This window comes from Macrobrachium nipponense, chromosome 10 (assembly GCF_015104395.2).
Source record: "Macrobrachium nipponense isolate FS-2020 chromosome 10, ASM1510439v2, whole genome shotgun sequence".
In the NCBI taxonomy this organism is placed as follows: domain Eukaryota; kingdom Metazoa; phylum Arthropoda; class Malacostraca; order Decapoda; family Palaemonidae; genus Macrobrachium; species Macrobrachium nipponense.
The window spans coordinates 32,598,693-32,618,179 of NC_087204.1; the positions used below are offsets into that span (position 1 = coordinate 32,598,693).

Sequence of the window (19,487 nt, forward strand, 5' to 3'; positions counted from 1 at the left end):
ATGTGCACAATACGAGGAATATGGTAGTAGGGACATAGGGGACTTTTTTTAAAGAATACGAAAGGTATTGTGAGGCAAAGTATGGGGATAACAAGAGAGTCTGGGCAAGAGAGTTGGGTAGCTTTTTGACGGGATTCTTGTTGAGTATGTATGGGGTAATGATGAATGTAGGAAATGTGCCATATGAGAGTGTAAAAGCTAGGATTGTAGAACAGGCAAAGAGGATAAAGAGTAGCATTAGATATAGGAGAAAGAAAGATTTTGAAGAGGCAAGAATGAATGTTGGTGAGCCGTTGTCGATGTATGTCTGTAGGTTAGAAACATTAGCCAGGAAAAAGTTTGGGGACGAAGGAATAAATTAGTGTAAGGAGTTAGTGCGAAAGTTGTTGGCGACTGTACCAGAGGGTGTATATGAGTTTATAAATCTGAAACGTAAGGAGAAAATGTGATGGACGAATGAAAGGTTAACATGGAACGACATTTTAGAAATAGTAGAGGATTACAAGTTAGACAGGTGTATGAAAGAGAGTAGAAGTGTGTGTTAGGACTGAAGTAGCTGAGGTTGTACCAGAGTTTAGAAGATATAGGGAGGCAGTTTTGGAAGGGCTGAGGCGAATGGCAGAGCGAGTGGTAGATAGGAGCATTAGGGCAAGTAACGTGAGTGTAGTTAGCCCAAAAAGAGATAGGAGTGCGAGTGTTGGAAGAGTAAGGTCAGTTATTTGTGAGCGAGAGCAGCAGCAGTGTTATAGATGTGGTAAGCCAGGACACAGGAAGAATGAATGTCAATGGGCGTTAGGAGCGTGCTTCGGGTGTGGGCAAAGAGGGCATTTGGTGAGTGAGTGTGAGAAAGATAGGGATATTAAATGTTATAGGTGTGGACAGGCAGGGCACATCGCTAGTGGATGTCGGGGTACCCGTACGAACATAGTTTGCGGCAACTGTGGGACGAATGGCCATTATGCTAGGTTGTGTAAAGAACAGCGTGCAAAATGTGTTGAATGTGGAATGGAAGGTCATGTGGCGAGTGTGTGTAGGCGAAAGAGGATGAGTCAGGCTGGAAATTCAGGAAACTGAGTGAGAAAGGGATTCAGTTGGGTGGGTCCTCTAGTATGCGACAGTATGTTCGGGAGAATGTGATGAGTGAGTGGTTGAGGGTGAATAAATGTGAGCTGAGCATCAGTGAGCAAATGGATCTGGAAGATCGGCAGTTAGTGTTGGTTGAGTATGGAAGAAAGAGGAAGAAGGTAAGGAAAGGGAATGAAAGGGAGAAACGTGAACTGCATGATAAAGGGGTTAGTGTTAGGGTAAAAATGGTGGATATGGCGTGTAATACAGATGACTTTGAGGGGAGGAATGATACGTATAGCTTGTGTGGGTTTGAATTGTCAGGGTTTAGTGAAGTTTCATCGGGAAGGGAATCAGGTGGTAAGGATGTAGTTGGCAGTATGAATGAGTCTCTTCGGGAGTTTGGCAGGAGTGTAAATGAGGTAAGTGATTTGGTGGCAGAGTTACGAGAGATGTTCGAACAAGAGTTAGTGAATGGGATTTGGGGGGATGGTATTCTGACTGGAAGTGGTCTGGGAGAAGTTGATGGCAGTATCACTGAAAGTGTGCATGAGGGCCCTCAAACAAGATCCAGGGGACCTGCGTCCGAGCATCCGTGGGTGTTGCGGAAGGCTATTTAGTGTGGGTGTTGTGAGTGAAAGGAGACATTGTCAAATGTAACAGGAGAGGAAATATGGAGGAGTTATGGAGTTCCATTTGACAACGTCTGTGTGTGTGTGTGTGAGAGAGAGAGAGAGAGAGAGAGAGTAATTGGTGGTTGGGTGGTTAATGACTGTATTGGCTGTTGGTGCTGGGTTGTCTGCTGGTGCTGTTGGAATTCAGAGTTCTGTGTTTTTGGTTGGTCTTTAGTCAGTCTTTGGTGAGAGCTGGTGACAGTTTGTAGTGTGGGAAGCAGTTCTTTGAAGGCACTGGGAGTTAGTTGAGTTTTGTGTTATTGATTTGTTATTTGGTTGTTGCTAAGTTAGTGTTTTTGCTTAGAGTTGTTTTGCCCGTGCTGTTGTGATTTTTTGTGCTGTTTGTGCAGTGGTCTTTTGTTGTTATGTGTGAGGTTGTGTTCCTTGGTTGGTTGTTGTGTTGTTAGGTTGTGGTTATGTTCTTTGGTTGGTTGCTGTGTTGTGGTTGTGTTCCTTGATTGTTGTTGTGTTGTTGTTGTCTTTGGTTGTTGGGTTGTAGTCCTTGGTGTTGTTGTGTTGGGTTGTGGTGTCGTGGTTCTTGGTTGTTGTTGTTGGTGTTGTTGTTGGTGTCCCAGTGACCTTAACCAGCGGACAGCACAGGATAGCCTGGAGTGACTGGATTGATTGGTAAGTACATGTGTTTTGAGAGTTTTTTGTTTTTTTTGTTTTGTTTTTTTTTTTTTATGTTTTGTATGGGTGTAGGTCAATTGTCCTGCTGTATTTTGTTGTGTAAAGAAGAAAGTGTGACTTAGGGTGGGTTTGGCAGCTGGATCGATTAGGTTAATGTGGGGAGGGTTTTGCCACTTGTTTTTTTTCTAGCTTGTGATCCCGCCACAGGGTTACACTAGCTCGGCCTAGTTCCAAAGAACCAGCCCAGCTAATCTATACCATTCGGGCCAATATTTTCCAATTCTATTTTCCACTTGTTTAAGGATTTTTACAAACTCGATCATCAGAAGAAGCTTGTTGACAACCCAGAGTTTGAAACCATCTTTGAATATTTCAGAAATATCTATTTATTACCAGTAGGGGTCCCAAAAGTCGATAACTCGCAAAGTTTCAAGTTAAACCATCAAACGTTATCGTTAATTGCATTTCAAATAGTCTTCCAAAATCAAAGTGCTTATAATATGACAAACGATAGCTACAATGCGAAATGATTCTTTATAACAGAGATAAGAAGACTTAGTTTAACTAAGCCTAGTATTCGAGAAAACTTTCGAATTTGGTGCTGGAATCATCAGTTGTGAGAAAATTATAATATAATAATTAAAACATCATTTAACTGTGAATTTATGATATATTAAAAATAAATCTTATATGGGATTAAATTTTCAGAGATAGAAAGAATTTTACTTTTATCTTCATTACTTTTGGAGATAGTTGCATTTGAATAGAGTTGGGGCCTGGCCTGGCCGGCCGCCAGAAATGAGCCCGTTTCTACTTGGGTTGTCCGTATAATTAGATTCCCAAGGAGCTGCAGTCGCAAGGAACGCTGTTACGCGGGATCCGGCGACACTGGCGTGTAGCTTGGTTCCCCCTCACCCAGTCCCCCCTCCCCACCACGCCCCCCCCCCCCCCCCCCCCCCCCCCCCCCCCCCCCCCCCCCCCCCCCCCCCAAACGGCGAGCTGTCTGCGATGCTCTGCATTGGCTTGGTAGCTGATAGACAAGGAACTCCCACAGTCCCACTTGCTTCTCCCGCCAGGTGCGAATTATGCTCTGTAATTCGTTTTTTTGTGCGCAAAAAACACTGCACTGGTGGACATTCATTTCCAACTTTGTGAAATCTACGGAGAAAAGCGTATGAGCGTACAACAACAACATGTGCGCAAATGGTGCAGAGAATTCCAAGACGGACGTACAGACGTCCATAACGCATTTCAGAACCGGAGAGGAACTGAAAGAAGAGGTCTTCAGCTACCTTCGCGGAGCGGCGGGTGAGTTCTACGATTCAGGCATAAAGAAGATAGTACACCGCATGCAAAAATGCATTGATCTCAACGGCGATTATGTCGAAAAATAGGAAAAATCTAAGCTTTCCAAAAATGTATTATTCAATGCCAATAATCATGTTTTTCATTGTGAAAAATCTTTGGGAACCTTCTTTTACGGACAACCCTCGTAGTAATGACTTTGCTTCGTTTATAATTATCTAACAACTTAAAATCTATCATATGCGACAAAGTCAATACTCTTTGGCAAATTCTCCCTTTTTCCAAGAGGGTCTATCTTCACTTGCACAATAATTACTATGGTAAAACACTTGATATGAAGCACTAAAGCTATGAATTAGCATTAATTTAGTCACTATTTTAGTCAGTAATCCTTCTAATCAGAATTAAAAACCTACAGGATACTTATGAGGTACAAAGACACGTTCTCAAAAGATAGCAGATACATCACTCACCAAATACATAGCAGACGAGGGCAATATGTGTGATCCCAAGGAGAGGAAGGCTCAGATGGCACGTGTAAGAGTGCATACACTCCACGATGTAGAACCCGTTGCCTGTACACATGGGGAGACCAAGGAGAAACATCACGAGAACGACTGTGCACACGCTTGGGAAGTAGCGACTCCGTAGACAGGTGAAGTTGTCAAACAGGGCCGTTGTGACAATTTCCGCGAATCCCATCTGGAAGTGAGGGTGGGTGCTCTTTAATGGAAGTTGCCATTTATAGTTTCATTCAAGTCAAATATGGCATTTAACACCGAAAAGGAGTGTAGCCTACTTTGACACCAAGCCGCAAATTCTGTAGAAAAGCAAATATAGGAATGGAATGGAATATAGAATAGAATATAAAATTTAGGCCAAAAGTCAAGCCCTGGGGCCTATGAAGTCATTCAGCACTGAAAAGGACTTGAGGGTAAAAAGATTTTAAAGGTGCGATTGGAGGAAAACCTCGCAGTTGCAATGAAACAGTTGTTAGGGGAGAATAGAAAGTAAGCTGGAAGAAACAGAATGTGAATGGAGGTAGAGTAAAGGGAATGAAAGGCAGTTGCAACTATGAACCAAACGAACACTGCCAAGAACCTTCAGTAATGCCTACAGTTCATGGTCTGAGGTGAACTGAAGGCGCCAAAAAAGCAAATAAAGTTTTTTGTCAGCTGAAGGCATTGGGTTTCATGCAGAAATGTCCTGCTTCTTTTATTTGGTGAAATGATTAATTACTACTTGTAAAAAGTATTTATCAAAATCTATTCATAAAAACTGTTGGTAGGGTATTTACAATATGTTGCTTATGCAATTGTGAAATCTAGGCTGGATTACAGACAAGAATTCTGTATCTGGTGATAAATCGAAGTAGGACAAAGTCTCACTGCATCTCACCAGAGAATCGATGCCCAGTGTCAGGATCATCAGGAAGAAGAGCACAAACCAACTAGAGTTTAAATCAGCCAAGAAAGCGGGGTACGCTATGAAGACGACTTCCATGCCCATTCTGCTGACTGTTTGATTAGCGTTAAACACAGTTCCAATGTCCACATCCAAGTCAGGACCAGAAGTCAGCTTGTTCAGTGAAACGAAGACCAAGTACCCATAGAGTAAGGACGTTGCAGTGTCCCACAAGATGATGGAGAGCGCAGTCCTGCAAAGGAAAGGGAGGAAGTGAGTCACATCAAGTCTAGTTTGACTTGATTTGGTTGAATGAAATTTAGGCTGTCAAGAAAAGCACTGGGGCACTTTCCCCAATTCAGCACCTAAGACAGTGGAAAGAGGGAGTTTGGGTGGCTGGGCAGCAAGAGAATGAGATCCAGAAAACGAAGGGGATGAAGTACAAGGATCAAAAGGTGGAACTGGGAGAAAATCTCCCTGTTGCAATCAGGAATTGGGAATGGAGGTAAATTTCACTGATAAAAAGTGAGCACAGCTATTGGCTAAAAGGACGCTGCAAGCACCCTAGAGTAATACCTTTAGTGTACCAAGTGAGGTGCACTATGGCACCGGCCCGCCTGTGAGGAGTCTTGTTTGAGAGGACGAAGTGTTTCAAAGTAGCCATAAGTTTATCCAGGCCAAACTCGTCAAGGGGATAAATTAACTGCGCTATTTCATTTGATGATACCTAAGGAAAATTAATACATAATTTCCCAGTGCATGTAAAACTTAGATTTGAACCTATGGACTATGGGGTGCATTTCAACATAACAGAAGCCTAACAATCATTCATGAAGTGTTGAAACTCTCGTAATCTTTTACAAGTTAATTTTTCTCAGTGATACCAAAAGTTACAATCTCAACAATGAATGTGATGCTAGGACACTGTTCCTTACCGGAGCGTATTTTGTCGCAGGTCATTGTAAGAAGACAGGGTTATGGCGCCTCCGAAAAAGTGACCCAGGGTAAACAAAACTTGTGACACAGCATCAGCCCATATTTCCGGTGATAACAGTTCGGTGGCATTCTTCTACAGAAAGTTGACAAAATAATAATAAAAAAAGACATGTCCAGTAATGGATCAATTACAGATGTAAATGAATTGCTTATTATGATAAGGGTTAATCAAATGCCTACAATATATGTGTCTACAGTTACCTGTGGTGTGAAGAAATGTAAATTGGTGCTTCCTTTCGTGGATTCCCAGTAGTAACCTGAAAGAAATTCAAAGAGGTAAAAAATGCCAAATGACTATATTTATTTGCTTTAAGTCCCGTGTTTTGTGGACAATGGTCCTCACGCAAAACTAATGATGCTATCAGATTCAATGCTTTGTTTTTGGAGCTAAATACACAGCCTTCCTATAAAGTTTGACGTCAATGCCTCAGTACCAGGTTGAACAAAAAGTGCAGCTGCCAGTCTCATTTAAGTCAGAGCTCAAACTCTTCTGAAGCTAATATCATTTTGGTACTGAGCTCATGAGTAAATTTACATAAGGCCAATAGGATAAACACGTTTGATGCATTAACCAGTCAAGTTAATTGGTATCCATGTCAACCTGGAAATCGTGTAGGTTCTTTTCCATATCAAGAACTACGAAAAGTTGAAAGGCTCTGAGCCACAAGAATCATTCCCAGAGATATTAGGCCATTCAGTATATAAGCAATTGCAGTTCCCTTCACTGAAGATCTTGACACATGGGACATGGACAGCAACAACTCATAAAAGTAAGAAATAGCAATGAAAATGGAGAAGTTTATGTTTTCATTGACAGAAACACTTTACCTTAAGAAAGAAAACAAAAGGGTCACCGCAATGAGAAATGCATAAAGGATAAGGTGATGCATCTCCTGATAGTTGTTCATACAACAGAGTGAAAAAATATGACAGGGGTATTCAAAAGAACAGAGCAATTACTCAAGGATCTGGAGACCATGTTACCATAAACAGAACCAGTTTGACTTAAGCTTTAAAAGATGAAAGTAGCACCATCAAATTAAGAAACTTAGTGAAAATCGAAGTAGGAAAAACATTGCAAAGCCTAGTAGTGAAACGAAAGAAATAATCGATGAATGGTATAATTTTGAGTAAAGTATAATGAAGATTGGCTGAACGAGTGAGTGTATTTGACATGTCAACAGAGAGTACCCCAAGCATTAGCCAACAACTATTTAACATAGCTGGTCATATTACTTACTATAGACCAAAAGTAGTATCATTACGCCGTACGGGAACGTGTTGGTGAAGTATACGACCTTACTGGAACTCCTGATGCCACGGACCAGGAAAATCGTAACAAACAGCCAGACTAGACCGAGACTCAGAACTGACTGATGCTGGATCACATTCACGAAGCCGTCCTCGTTCAAGTGGACTACATTTCTGTGACGATACAGGAGATGGAAAATAACTGAACTTTAACCTTGGCAATATCACTTATTTAGCAATAAGTTTGAAATATGTTATGGTCACACAGTGAATTTATTTTTTTAAAGTTCATATAGCCATAAGGTAAAATGTAAAATTAAATATGGTTAAACTAAATACATACTTGAGAAATTAGGATGCATTGGACAGAGGAAGTTTGAGATGGCTGACAGGAAAGCGACCCCATATAAAAATGGCCAAAGCTGAAGGCAAAGAAGACTAGGACACTACACGCATGTATATCAACATTCAGGGCAAATAATGTTAGGTATGGAGAGCTTCACCAATCCATTCGGGATAAAGATGCCCTATGACATGGAGCCACTGCGGGTTAGGTTAGTGAAGATGGTCAGGTAAGTGGGTAATGAAAGTTAACCCTCCCCCAATGAGACCCCCGGTAAACATGTAGGAAACATAGCGCTTGAGCACTGAAGTTCTCTCTCACCACAAGACAGTTCTGCTCCAGTGAATTATAGGAAGAGCAAGGCAATGACCCCTTAGCCTAAGTCTTAGCAGGTAGACCTATGCTCTCTCGCCCCAAGCTTTCTACCCCTAGTTCATAGGTACATTGAAAATACTTAATTATTACCACTTGAATGTATCATTACCAGTTGCTTTGAAGGTTTATTCAAGTAACTCACCTGAAAAAATCCGTTGCCCTTTGGTAGGTATCATTTCGTCCTGTAGCTTGAAAAAAAATTAATATTAATAATTGTACAAATTTACTCTGTTTTAGCACAAACATCTCCCTCTCTCTTTTTGTCACAAGGTTAAGAGAGTTAAACCATCAACGCACACTTTTGTATAACAGTGCACACAAATTATTCTGAAAATAATCTCTAACCATCACTATTGAGGATCTGCAACTTTTTAAATGTCTTAAGATCGATGTCATAATGGTTTTGTATTTCATGATATTATTACTACTATTATTATTATTATTATTATTATTATTATTATTATTTATTTATTTATTTATTATTTTTTTTTTTTTTTTTTTTTGGCTCTATCACAGTCCTCCAATTCGACTGGGTGGTATTTATAGTGTGGGGTTCCGGGTTGCATCCTGCCTCCTTAGGAGTCCATCACTTTTCGGGGGGTTACTATGTGTGCCGTTTCTAAAAGGGAAATTCTAGGATCCCACTCTTCTGCATGAGTCCTGGAGCTACTTCAGCCTCTAGTTTTTCTAGATTCCTTTTCAGGGATCTTGGGATCGTGCCTAGTGCTCCTATGATTATGGGTACGATTTCCACTGGTATATCCCATATCCTTCTTATTTCTATTTTCAGATCTTGATACTTATCCATTTTTCCCTCTCTTTCTCTTCAACTCATGGTGTCCCATGGTATTGCGACATCAATGAGTGATACTTTTCTTCTGACTTTGTCAATCAACGTCACGTCTGGTCTGTTTGCACGTATCACCCTATCCGTTCTGATACCATAGTCCCAGAGGATCTTTGCCTGATCGTTTTCTATCACTCCTTCAGGTTGGTGCTCGTACCACTTATTACTGCAAGGTAGCTGATGTTTCTTGCACAGGCTCCAGTGGAGGGCTTTTGCCACTGAATCATACCTCTTTTTGTACTGGTTCTGTGCAAGTGCCGGGCATTCACTTGCTATGTGGTTTATGGTTTCATTTTTCGTATTGCACTTCCTACATATGGGAGAGATGTTATTTCCGTCTATCGTACTTTGAACATATCTGGTTCTTAGGGCCTGATCTTGTGCCGCTGTTATCATTCCTTCAGTTTCCTTCTTGAGCTCTCCCCTCTGTAGCCATTGCCAATTGTCATCGCTGGCTAGTTCTTTAGTCTGTCTCATGTATTGTCCGTGCATTGGTTTGTTGTGCCATTCCTCTGTTCTTTCTGTCTTTCTCCTGTCTCTGTATATTTCTGGGTCTTCGTCTACTTTTATTAGTCCTTCTTCCCATTCACTCTTTAGCCACTCGTCTTCACTGGTTTTCAGATATTGCCCCAGTGCTCTGTTTTCGATGTTGACGCAGTCCTCTATACTTAGTAGTCCTCTCCCGTCCTTCCTTTCGTGTTATGTATAGTCTGTCCGTATTTGCTCTTGGGTGTAGTGCTTTGTGTATTGTCATTGTTTCCTGGTTTTCTGATCTATGCTGCGGAGTTCTGCCTTCGTCCATTCCACTATTCCTGCGCTGTATCTGATTACTGGCACTGCCCATGTGTTTATGGCTTTTATCATATTTCCGGCGTTGAGTTTTGACTTGAGTATCGCCTTGAGTCTCTGCATATATTCTTTACTGATCGTGTCCTTCATCTCTTGGTGTTTTATATCTCCTCCTTCCATTATTCCCAGGTATTTGTATCCTGTCTCATCTATGTGTTTGATGTTGCTCCCATCTGGTAGCTTTATCCCTTCAGTTTCTCGTTACTTTGCCTTTTTGTATGTTGACTAAGGCGCATTTTTCTATTCCAAACTCCATCCTGATGTCCCCAGATACAATCCTTACAGGTTCTGGATTAGGGTATCTATTTCCTTGATGCTCTTACCATACAGCGTGATGTCGTCCATGAACATCAGATGGTTGATTTTGTTGCCTTTTTTCTTGAGTTGGTACCCGGCATCCATCTTCTGTAGTACTTTTGTTATGGGAATCATTATTATTATTATTATTATTATTATTATTATTATTATTATTATTATTATTATTATATTATTATTATTATTATTATTATTATTATTATTATTATTCAGGAGATGAAGCCTATTCATATGGAACAAACCCACGGGAACCACTGACTTGAAATTCAAGCTTCCAAAGAATATGGTGTTCATTCAAAAGTAGCAACAAAAGGTAAAGGGAAAATATAGAAAGAGAAGATCAGCTATTAGAAAAAAAAACAGTGTATCAACAAATCAATAAATAAATAAATACATAAAAATGTAAGCAAAATAGAAAAATGCAAGGAGAATTGTTTTAGGGTAGTAATGCATTGCATCTTTGCTTGAATTTCTGGCGTTTCAATTACATGATATCCTTAGGGAGACTGTAGTGGTAGTAGTAGTAGTAGGTGGGATATGGCCTTGAAACGGCTCCTGTTCCACAGTCCAATGGTATGAAGATAAAGGACCCCTGAAACGGAGACGTTCGACAGCGAGGAACATTTACTGCATATTGTTGCTGCAGTTCAGTGAATCTGGTTGCTCTCGGCAGGGGAAGGGGACTAGGGATCAATTGTGAATGCGAAAGATCTCTGTTAAAATGCAACTTATGAAAAAATGACAAACAAGAGACCATCCGTCGGTGGTGCAAGACGCAAGTCACAGCTGCCACTATTACGAAACAGAAACCTGCCACCACGAACCACTCTATCCAATCTAAATAATAACGCCTGAAAAATTCGACGGTGGCTTTATAACTCACTTGTGGACTCTGGGGCGAAAGGATAGTCTCCCATGAGAGAGCGTTGGATATAGGTGATGGTCCAGCCCAAAACGACTGCGTAGTAGGTGCTTGCGAGAGCGGATGATATCACCATTGCCCAGCCGAGTCCTAGGGAGGAAGAGAAACTTTATTGTGCCAAAAATACCCACTGTGCTAAAAATATGTATTGTGTAAATAATTATCGCCATGAAAAATATGCCTTGTATCTTAGCTACCAGAGAATAAAGGCGCCATTGAAGCGTAAGCGTTTGTGGGACCGAGACTCAGGTACTGTCCTATGGATAAGTTGACGACATACAAAGGGAATCCGATGAACAGCAGGACGATGCCGTAGGCGAAGAGGAAGTACGCTGTAAAATAGAGAAGAAATACAGATATTAATTGTTTTTACTAGGCAGACTATTGCTGTAATGTGTCTGCTAGTACCAGGTTTAACACTACTCAGTTTTTCTCATACCAGGTTTAATTCTACTCAGAGAAGGACAGGCAAAGACCTTAACACAAAAGTCTATGATAACACAAATCTGGTTTCGTCTAAGCCAGCCAACTAACCGAAGACTGACAGGAGAGAGAGAGAGATGGACTTACCGCCTTGATGTTTGTAATAGTAGTATGGGAATCCCCACATGTTGCCCAGGCCCACCACTACAGCCAACAGCCCCATAATGCTGTCTGCCGTGCTATTCCACCTCTGTCTCGTCGGGACGGGTCCTGCTAGGTACAGGAACAGTCTTACCACCCATTGCCTTATACTCTGGAATAAACAGATTGAAGATGATAGCTTCTTGTTCAAAATGGCTGCTTAGGTTTTGATTCCTATAACACTTCTCTTCTCCAACCAAGTCTACTCTCTCAGTTCTATGAAATATGGTCTCAAAAATCTTACTCTCTCAGTTCTAAGAAATATAATATAAAAAATCTTCTAAGAAAAGGTGAGTGATTAGTTTGTAACTAATACATTCCAAGGAATAAAAAAAACTATAGAATACTACTACCTGTAGATAATGATTTTTTTTATAATAATCCATATTCTTTAATAGGAAGCAATTTTCACTTCAGCAACAAAAAACTTCTAATGCATTGGGTAACTGTCTTGTCACCACTGTACATTCCCATGTAAAATTCCTTGAATATTTCAATAAATGATAAAATCTGGACATTGCTAATAGTGTATACCACTGGCTTATAATCTTCATAAAGGCCATAACAAAAATTTCTGGAAGTGTCTAGTACATTCTCAAGTCTGAACGCAAGAATAAAGTAAGTTTTCATTAGGAATAAAAACTGGAGCATGAACATCTTATTTACCTGATACGTTCTCTCAGCTTGCTGTTGAATATAGCGCAATGGCCAGGCTTGAACAGAGCTCTCTGTCGCTGGAAGACCTTGGCTGAGGTCTTCTTCTCCTGCCTCTGTGGACCTCCTGGTTACTGTATGTTCATCGAACCGGGAACCGCTGGTTGGAGTGTTTTTCCCAGTGAGGTTAAGGGAGTTGTCCTTGTCCAGCAATCTGTTGTTATTTAGCTCCAAGGCAGACAGCAGGGTGTGCCTGGTGACGCCATCTTGAGTCGTTGGAACACAGAAGTTGATTATAATTCTGTTGTCAGAATAGATCATTTCAAGGGAGCTTTTTTGTCTGCTGTTCTTCTGTGTGTTGTCAAGTTCACATCCATTTTCAGCCTGCCTTTGTTGGTCGTTTACTGGTACTAGTATTGGCATCTGCTCATAAATACAGAGAAAAATTATGTAAGATGGTGTTTTTGAGATCTCCAGGACTCATGGTTATTAAATGTGATGAAGAAGGGAGAGGTGAAAGTTTTAATAGTGGTGTCCCTCAGTGATCTGTTCGCTCTCACTCTCTTCACCTCCATCTTGATCTTCGTCGCTCCTGTTAGTTGGCCTCTTCCTGCATAAAAATGTGTGGAAATCTGTCAGCCTTAGAAAAAACAAAATGCTGTTATTATAGTTTTCATCTTTTATATAAAAAGAAAGAAAGAAACTCAGTCGTGCCCTATTCGGTGGTCTTGTTGAAGTGTTCAGTAACAGGCCTTATGTTCCCCCTATAGGCTTCCTTCTCTTAAAAGGCAAACAATTCGCTTCCAGCAAAGCTACCCTCACAAGTTTTTTTTTTCTTTTTCTGAAATGCATGGCGACACTTTATGCTTTTCTATTCTTTTTGAGATGGTTTTTTTTTTTCTTGTACCTCTTCCTGTCAGAACTGTAGAACTTTCTTTCGTCCCTCTGTATTCCCACATCCCTACACAGGATTACAAGATCAACTCTTTAGAATGAATGACTGAATAATAAATGTAGGCTATTTAACCAAGCACCGGGGCACTTTTGGCCATTCATCGGCGCTGAGAACAACGAAAATTTCATTTTTGTTTTAAATTTTTATTCTACGAGACACTGCAGTTCATAAATAACATGTCTAAAAATATGGCATGAAACCATTTTAAATGGTTACGAAACAGTGTTTGCTAGCTAATATCGAGTAGCTTAATATAGAAGGTGGGCAGAAAAAATATGGGCTCATGATACAACTTCTTGAATTGTATTTGCAAAGTAACTACTGTGCATGTAAGTGTTTACATAATAAAAAATATGGAATGTTAGTCCATATATATAAAAGTCTAAAACTAAAGAGGTCAACCAGATTGCTTGCAGGAATGTGATCAGACTAGAGACGCTAAAGATGACGTATACAATAAATATGTAAGCTAAGATAACTGCCGTCACCTGTAGTCATTCAATTGTTTATAAACATTAGTCCAAGCTCCCTGCTTGAGACAACTACCCCGACCTATTATTCAAACGGCCTACGTGATCTGTACGTGTCTCATTCGATTGTGTGTTCGTATGAAACTATGTCATCTGATAGTATGTTCATATGTTCGAACTACTGTCTGTTCCTTCATAACTTGTAACAAGAGATGGTAGACAGCAGAACAGAGTTAGCTATCGTCATTAGAAGACCTGTACCTCTTTACCTAAGCTTTATCATGTAGAGGAATAGGATTAGCCATTATCATTGGCAGAAGCGATCAAGCTATCGTTATTAGAAGACTTGTACAATCATACCTGATCTTCACCATGTAAAACTTCAGAAGAAATTATATCTATTTTTATACTTAGTGTTTTCTACAAGAACCTCACCGAACCATGAGTTTAACACATCGTCGTTAAGATAATACCGACTTCGTAAGTGATCTACAAAACCCCAGACACTCCATTGAAGATGGAAGTGCAATACCAACCGACTTAGCGTATAGATTATCGCTAGTCTAACATTACCTCATAGGGCGCCTTATCATACAAGGCACAAGCCCTAATAATTGGTGGCCAGCGTACCAGAAGAACTCTACAACGTCCTACGAAGAAAAACCAGAATAATAAATCATGTATCATAAGAAGTCAACGACGACGGAAGCAGCAGATTCTTCAAGCAACATAGTATCAGTGAGCGACTTCAGAAAACAACAAGAACTCTTTAACGACGACGAAAGCAAGAGATTCTTCAAGCAACTTAGTATCATCATTAGTGATAACTTCAAGAAACAAAAACCGACGTGTCTTTTTTCCTACGACAACGGAAGCTTCGTCTCTCATTAGAATCATTCAAGAATACATCGTTAGTGAGCGTTTCCGGCACTGCAAGAAACAAACCGAACGCGTCTGCAGCATCGGATTTTTAAGGGCTCGAATCATCGAAACAACGCGCACGGGGGAAACTGAAGCCAAACCAGGTCGTCCGATAAATAGAGAAGGAGGACCAAGGCCGTGTGTCGTTATCGGAACACCGTGACTTCCCACAAAAGCAAGCTAAGTACAATTTTTATTCATTTGGAGTAACTTTGAGTGTTTCCTTTGCAGGTCGAATTTCGTTATTCCTGTGGCTGAAAGTTACGAGACATTCTAATCTTACTTTTTTACAGAAATTATTACTACATCATTGAGATTTCGCTACTGCGAGTTTTTTTATCTTTGAGTGTCTGTTTCCAGAAGTTCTACTGAAATATCATAATCATATACTATGTTAATTTTATCATTTGGGTGATTATTAATCCCTTACGTAACAAATCATATTAAACAGTGAATATGCGTTTACGCAGTGGACGTCTGTATTTATACAGATGCATGGATAGGGTCGGTTTAAGCACCGTAGTGATTAGAAAACACACAAAAAACAAGTGGAACACCCGTACAAATCCATATAAATTAGAGGTAACACTATTTCGGGTCTTGACAATAAATGCTCCTTTGCAAGTCCCGATCGCAGTTTTAGCCTTGAGTTTTTTTGAGTTATATAAAATATCGAACCTCAATGACTCAACTTAACTTTAAAAATATGGCTGGATTGCAAGGAATAACTGTCTGTAAAAACTTTCATCAGGCTAAATGCGCTGACCAGGATCCCTCACTATTTCAAATTTTAGCAAAGAATGAAGTACAAACAGTTAAGATTGAATGCAGTAGAGATAACTCGTCTTAATTAGTAATCGCTCAGTTCCTAATAGTTCGTCATTCATTGCCGATGGTAATAAAGAGAAGGATCCTAATTATTACAAAAAGAAATAGAAACAGTAGCCCGTTCAGAATCAAACAAGCAAACTCGGTGACTGTGTCACCTAGTCAAGCGGTCAAGGTTAGTTAAATCTGCCGAGTTTTCAAAGCGAAGCAAATTCCACACAATAAGCGACTCTAGCAGAGTGGGGAAAAGCGATGTTGGTTCATACATACCGATATCTTTTTGAACTAAAAAGGATTTTTCCTATGAAACACACGACCGTATAAGTAATCAGAGCAGGTTTTCGTTTTAATTTTAATACATTAAGTTATAATAAATACTGGTGGATTAAGCCCAACTGTACGCGCCGTAAAAATTAGAATATCTTGTTTTATTTCTTTAATACACGTAATATCTTGTATTTACGGACTCACCGTCTGTTGTTCGAACTTCCCTAATGAGAAGTCCGGATAAGCGAGCGTTTACAGATACCTCTATAGTTATAAAAAACGTTGATCTGTATGTAGTGTAATTGTAAGATCCATCTAGGGGTATACAAAATATTATCTTACATCCTGCAAATAAGGCGTGTTTATCAAAGGAAAATCCTATAAACCTTCAAACATATTAAAATCCGTTTGAACAAAAATGAGACAGTTAATCAAATAATAACTTATATAAAGGAACTATACATTTGTCTCATAAATCGTAACATTGTTCAAATGACCCAACAGAATTCTCCCACAACCGCAGTCGTACTTTGCACGCAAAAATCTCGAGAAGCATGCACCCTCGAATGTCTTAGTGCGTGTAAAAAGACTTTGCTGGGAAATGAAATTTTATCCTTCCCGACCCACTCTGAAATATAACGATTTCCGCGAACAAAGCCCTAAAAGTATACATATCGTGGATACGGAAGTTATAAATATCGCATTTTTTATTGTTGCTAATTTTTAATCACGCCCAACCAGTCGTGGATGAATCTCTCTGATAATCTATCTAAAGTAATATCCGTAAAGTCATTCAAGCAGAGGTGATTCAGCAGAATTTTTTTTTATCTTTTACCTGAATACCAGGAAGTTTCTCCACTAGCGAGTGATCTCTGAGAAAAACGGATGTAATTTAACACAAAACACGGTCTAAGGACAAACATAAAGATATTTACGTACCTTCGTATAGATTCTCAATGAATTCAAAAATAGAGATAAATGACGAAAAAATGTTAGTAATAGGAGTCATTAGGAAATCAAACAAGCCCATATAATTTTCCCTCAAACGTCATGCCATAAAAGATCGGACTTGGCGTATCTGCGTAGATTTCTGTCGCTTAAACAAGGAAACGACTCCCGATAGTTTCCAGTGCCATGTACCGACGACATCTTATCTCTGTTAGGTTAGAATAAATTTTTTTTTTCACCAACTTGGACTTACTTAAATGCTTTTACCAGATACCATTACCTAAGTGATTGTACCTCATACACCGTTTTCAGCACACCCAGGGGACATTATCAATTTTTTTACGTATGCCTCCGGCTTACGTTGCGCCCCAATTACAATATAGTGTTTGGAGACTTTTAGGGGATAACCTACATGCCTATATGGATGATCTTGTAATCTTTTCTAATACCTTAGAAGTACATTCATAAAGTAGAGCTAGTGCTACAGAGACAAAGACAAATAATCTCAGAGTAAAATATCTAAATGAGAGTTTTTTAAAACCGAACATGTTTATCTAGGTTTTATGTGTCTGGTCAAGGTCTTAAAAGTAGTCCATGGTAAGGTGTCGGCTATTCATAACTTTCCGGTACTTATTAACGTAAAAGGGGGATACAGCACTTTCGCGCTTTAGTGGGTATTACAATCGTATGTATATGTAACTCTTCATCATGACAGCTCCTTTAACAGATCTTACGAAGAAGAACGTAGATTTATTATGGTCTGAAAGCATCAACAGGCGTTCAATATCTTAAAAGCGGAAAATGAGCAGCTTACCTAACTTAAAAAATCCCTGACTTGAATAAGGAATTTTTTTTTTATTGCAACAGACGCCTCAGACCAAGGGGTAAGAGGGTATTACTTCAGTAATATGATAAACAGTTCTTCCCTATAGCTTTTTATTCACGTAAACTAAAGCCCTCTGAAAGTAAATATACAGTAATAGGGCAAGGAAGGGCTAGGTATCTTTAACTCACTAGTACATTTTAAGTTCATAATCTATGGCTATCCTGATAAAGTCCTTACTGAACATGAGTCCTTTACCGAGTTTTTTTCAAAGGCTTTAATCACAGTCCAAAAGGAACTCGGTGACAAATGATCATTCAGGTCTTTGGAGCCAAGATAAGATATCTACCTGGGAAAGCAAATATCATAGCTGACGCATTATCCCGCAATCCCGCACCATACTGCAAAGAACCATTAATTAGACTAAACAATATAGAAACATCCGTGCCTATTGTTAAAACCGTATCTAAACAAGAAAATTCCTTAACCCAAGAGATCGCGAGCATTGAATATCTGGGTTGGAGCGCAGAACTGTTACAAACTGAACAAAGCAAGAGTCAACAGACATAACCCAAACAATAAACATTTCGAGCAGAAACCCTAAAGCAAAAGTAATAGTATGTGTATCAGAATAATGTAATCAAATGAAATTTTATATGTAGGTCCGTGACGAGGAAAACCCGAAGAACACAGCAGATGACTAACGACCAGGTATTAGTAATAATCTCTTTCATACCAATCGTCATAAACTGGTTGCATTCCGTCATCCAGGGTTCCCTACTATGTTACAGAAAGCCAAATCACTATTTTACTGGCCTACAATGCTTACAGATATAAAAAGCACATAACTGATTGTAACACGTGTCATGAAAACAAGGGACACACTAAGACCACCTGTCAGTTTAGGGGCCTATCCTGTGCCAAATCAATCCTTGAAAGAATATACTTAGAATTATTAACAGAGTTACGAGTCTGACAGAGGGAATAAACACTTCTTAGTGTTAATAGTTCCTTGACACGTTATATAGAATTAATAGCACTAAAAACAAACACCGCAATTGAGTGCGTTAGGAATATTTATGAGTGCTAAATCAGTAAACATGGAATTCAACACATGATAATCTGACTCGGGTGGTGTAAATCAATAATAATCTCCTAACACGTTGTGTGAATTCCTTTCCATTAAGAAAACCAATAATATATTTTATCACCCAGAGCAATCGGTTTGGTAGAATAACGGATAATTAAATAGGAAGTGTCAATGTCTTACGAGTTACAACTCGTGATGTTGGATCCGAACTGGATTATAGCGGTTCTAGCGGTTTTAAATACCTTTATCATATATATCTTGTATCTATAGAATTGATGCCGCAAGTAGCCTTATTACGGTACGTCGCTAGAACACTTTTCCACATATTCAAGCCAACCATTAATTTATCAAATATATCATATATAAATAAATAAATAAATATAAATAAAAAAAAAAAAAAAATAAATATGGATACAAGTGGAGTCAATATAATACACTCCGTAAGAAGTCGGAAGGGTTACAAATTATAATAAAAAAGGAATCACGATAATATCAATAAGCAAATCGTAACCATTAAATATCCAAATATATATGCGTAAAGATTTGAACTCTAACTTAACGCTTTAGTAATGACAAATAAGCTAAAAGTTCAAACACATATCAAAACCTACTGACATATTGTCTGTCCAGGTGATTTATATTCGTAGTCAATGAAAAAAAAAAAATTAAATAAATAAATAAATAAATAAAATAATAATAAATAAAATAAATAAAATAAATAAAAGAGATTTTAAAAGTCAGGAAGTCTAGAAGTGAAAATGTTATCTATGGAATAATCCTATATGAATCTTATACAGGGTAATAATATATATAGAATTTGTATGGAAACCTTTTTCATATAGTTTGAATAAGGAATATTTATTTAACCTAATGCCAACATGAAACTAATATATTGTTCAATTTTGGTACGTGTTTTGTTTTTTTTTCAGAC

At 39.1% G+C, this 19,487-nt stretch overlaps 2 protein-coding genes across 3 annotated transcripts in view; one reads left to right on the forward strand and one right to left on the reverse strand.

Annotated features, from left to right (window-relative positions):
* The window catches only part of LOC135223550 (zinc finger protein OZF-like), an 84,171-nt gene that overhangs the window by 40,176 nt on the left and 24,508 nt on the right, over window positions 1-19,487 (forward strand). The gene's annotated exons all lie outside the window — the stretch shown is intronic.
* LOC135223549 (sodium-dependent noradrenaline transporter-like) overlaps window positions 1-19,487 on the reverse strand; it is a 43,859-nt gene that overhangs the window by 5,733 nt on the left and 18,639 nt on the right. The window contains exons 2-11 of one of the 2 annotated variants that reach the window (XM_064262052.1): window positions 12,267-12,677; window positions 11,547-11,712; window positions 11,174-11,308; window positions 10,938-11,066; window positions 8,186-8,225; window positions 7,315-7,499; window positions 6,276-6,331; window positions 6,014-6,147; window positions 5,073-5,331; window positions 4,148-4,376 (exon numbers count right to left, since the gene is read on the reverse strand). In XM_064262052.1, the coding sequence (XP_064118122.1) occupies window positions 4,148-4,376; window positions 5,073-5,331; window positions 6,014-6,147; window positions 6,276-6,331; window positions 7,315-7,499; window positions 8,186-8,225; window positions 10,938-11,066; window positions 11,174-11,308; window positions 11,547-11,712; window positions 12,267-12,677 (1,744 nt within the window). Of the gene's footprint in view, window positions 1-4,147; window positions 4,377-5,072; window positions 5,332-6,013; window positions 6,148-6,275; window positions 6,332-7,314; window positions 7,500-8,185; window positions 8,232-10,937; window positions 11,067-11,173; window positions 11,309-11,546; window positions 11,713-12,266; window positions 12,678-19,487 lie in introns of both variants that reach the window. The other variant, XM_064262051.1, reaches the window with a different exon arrangement.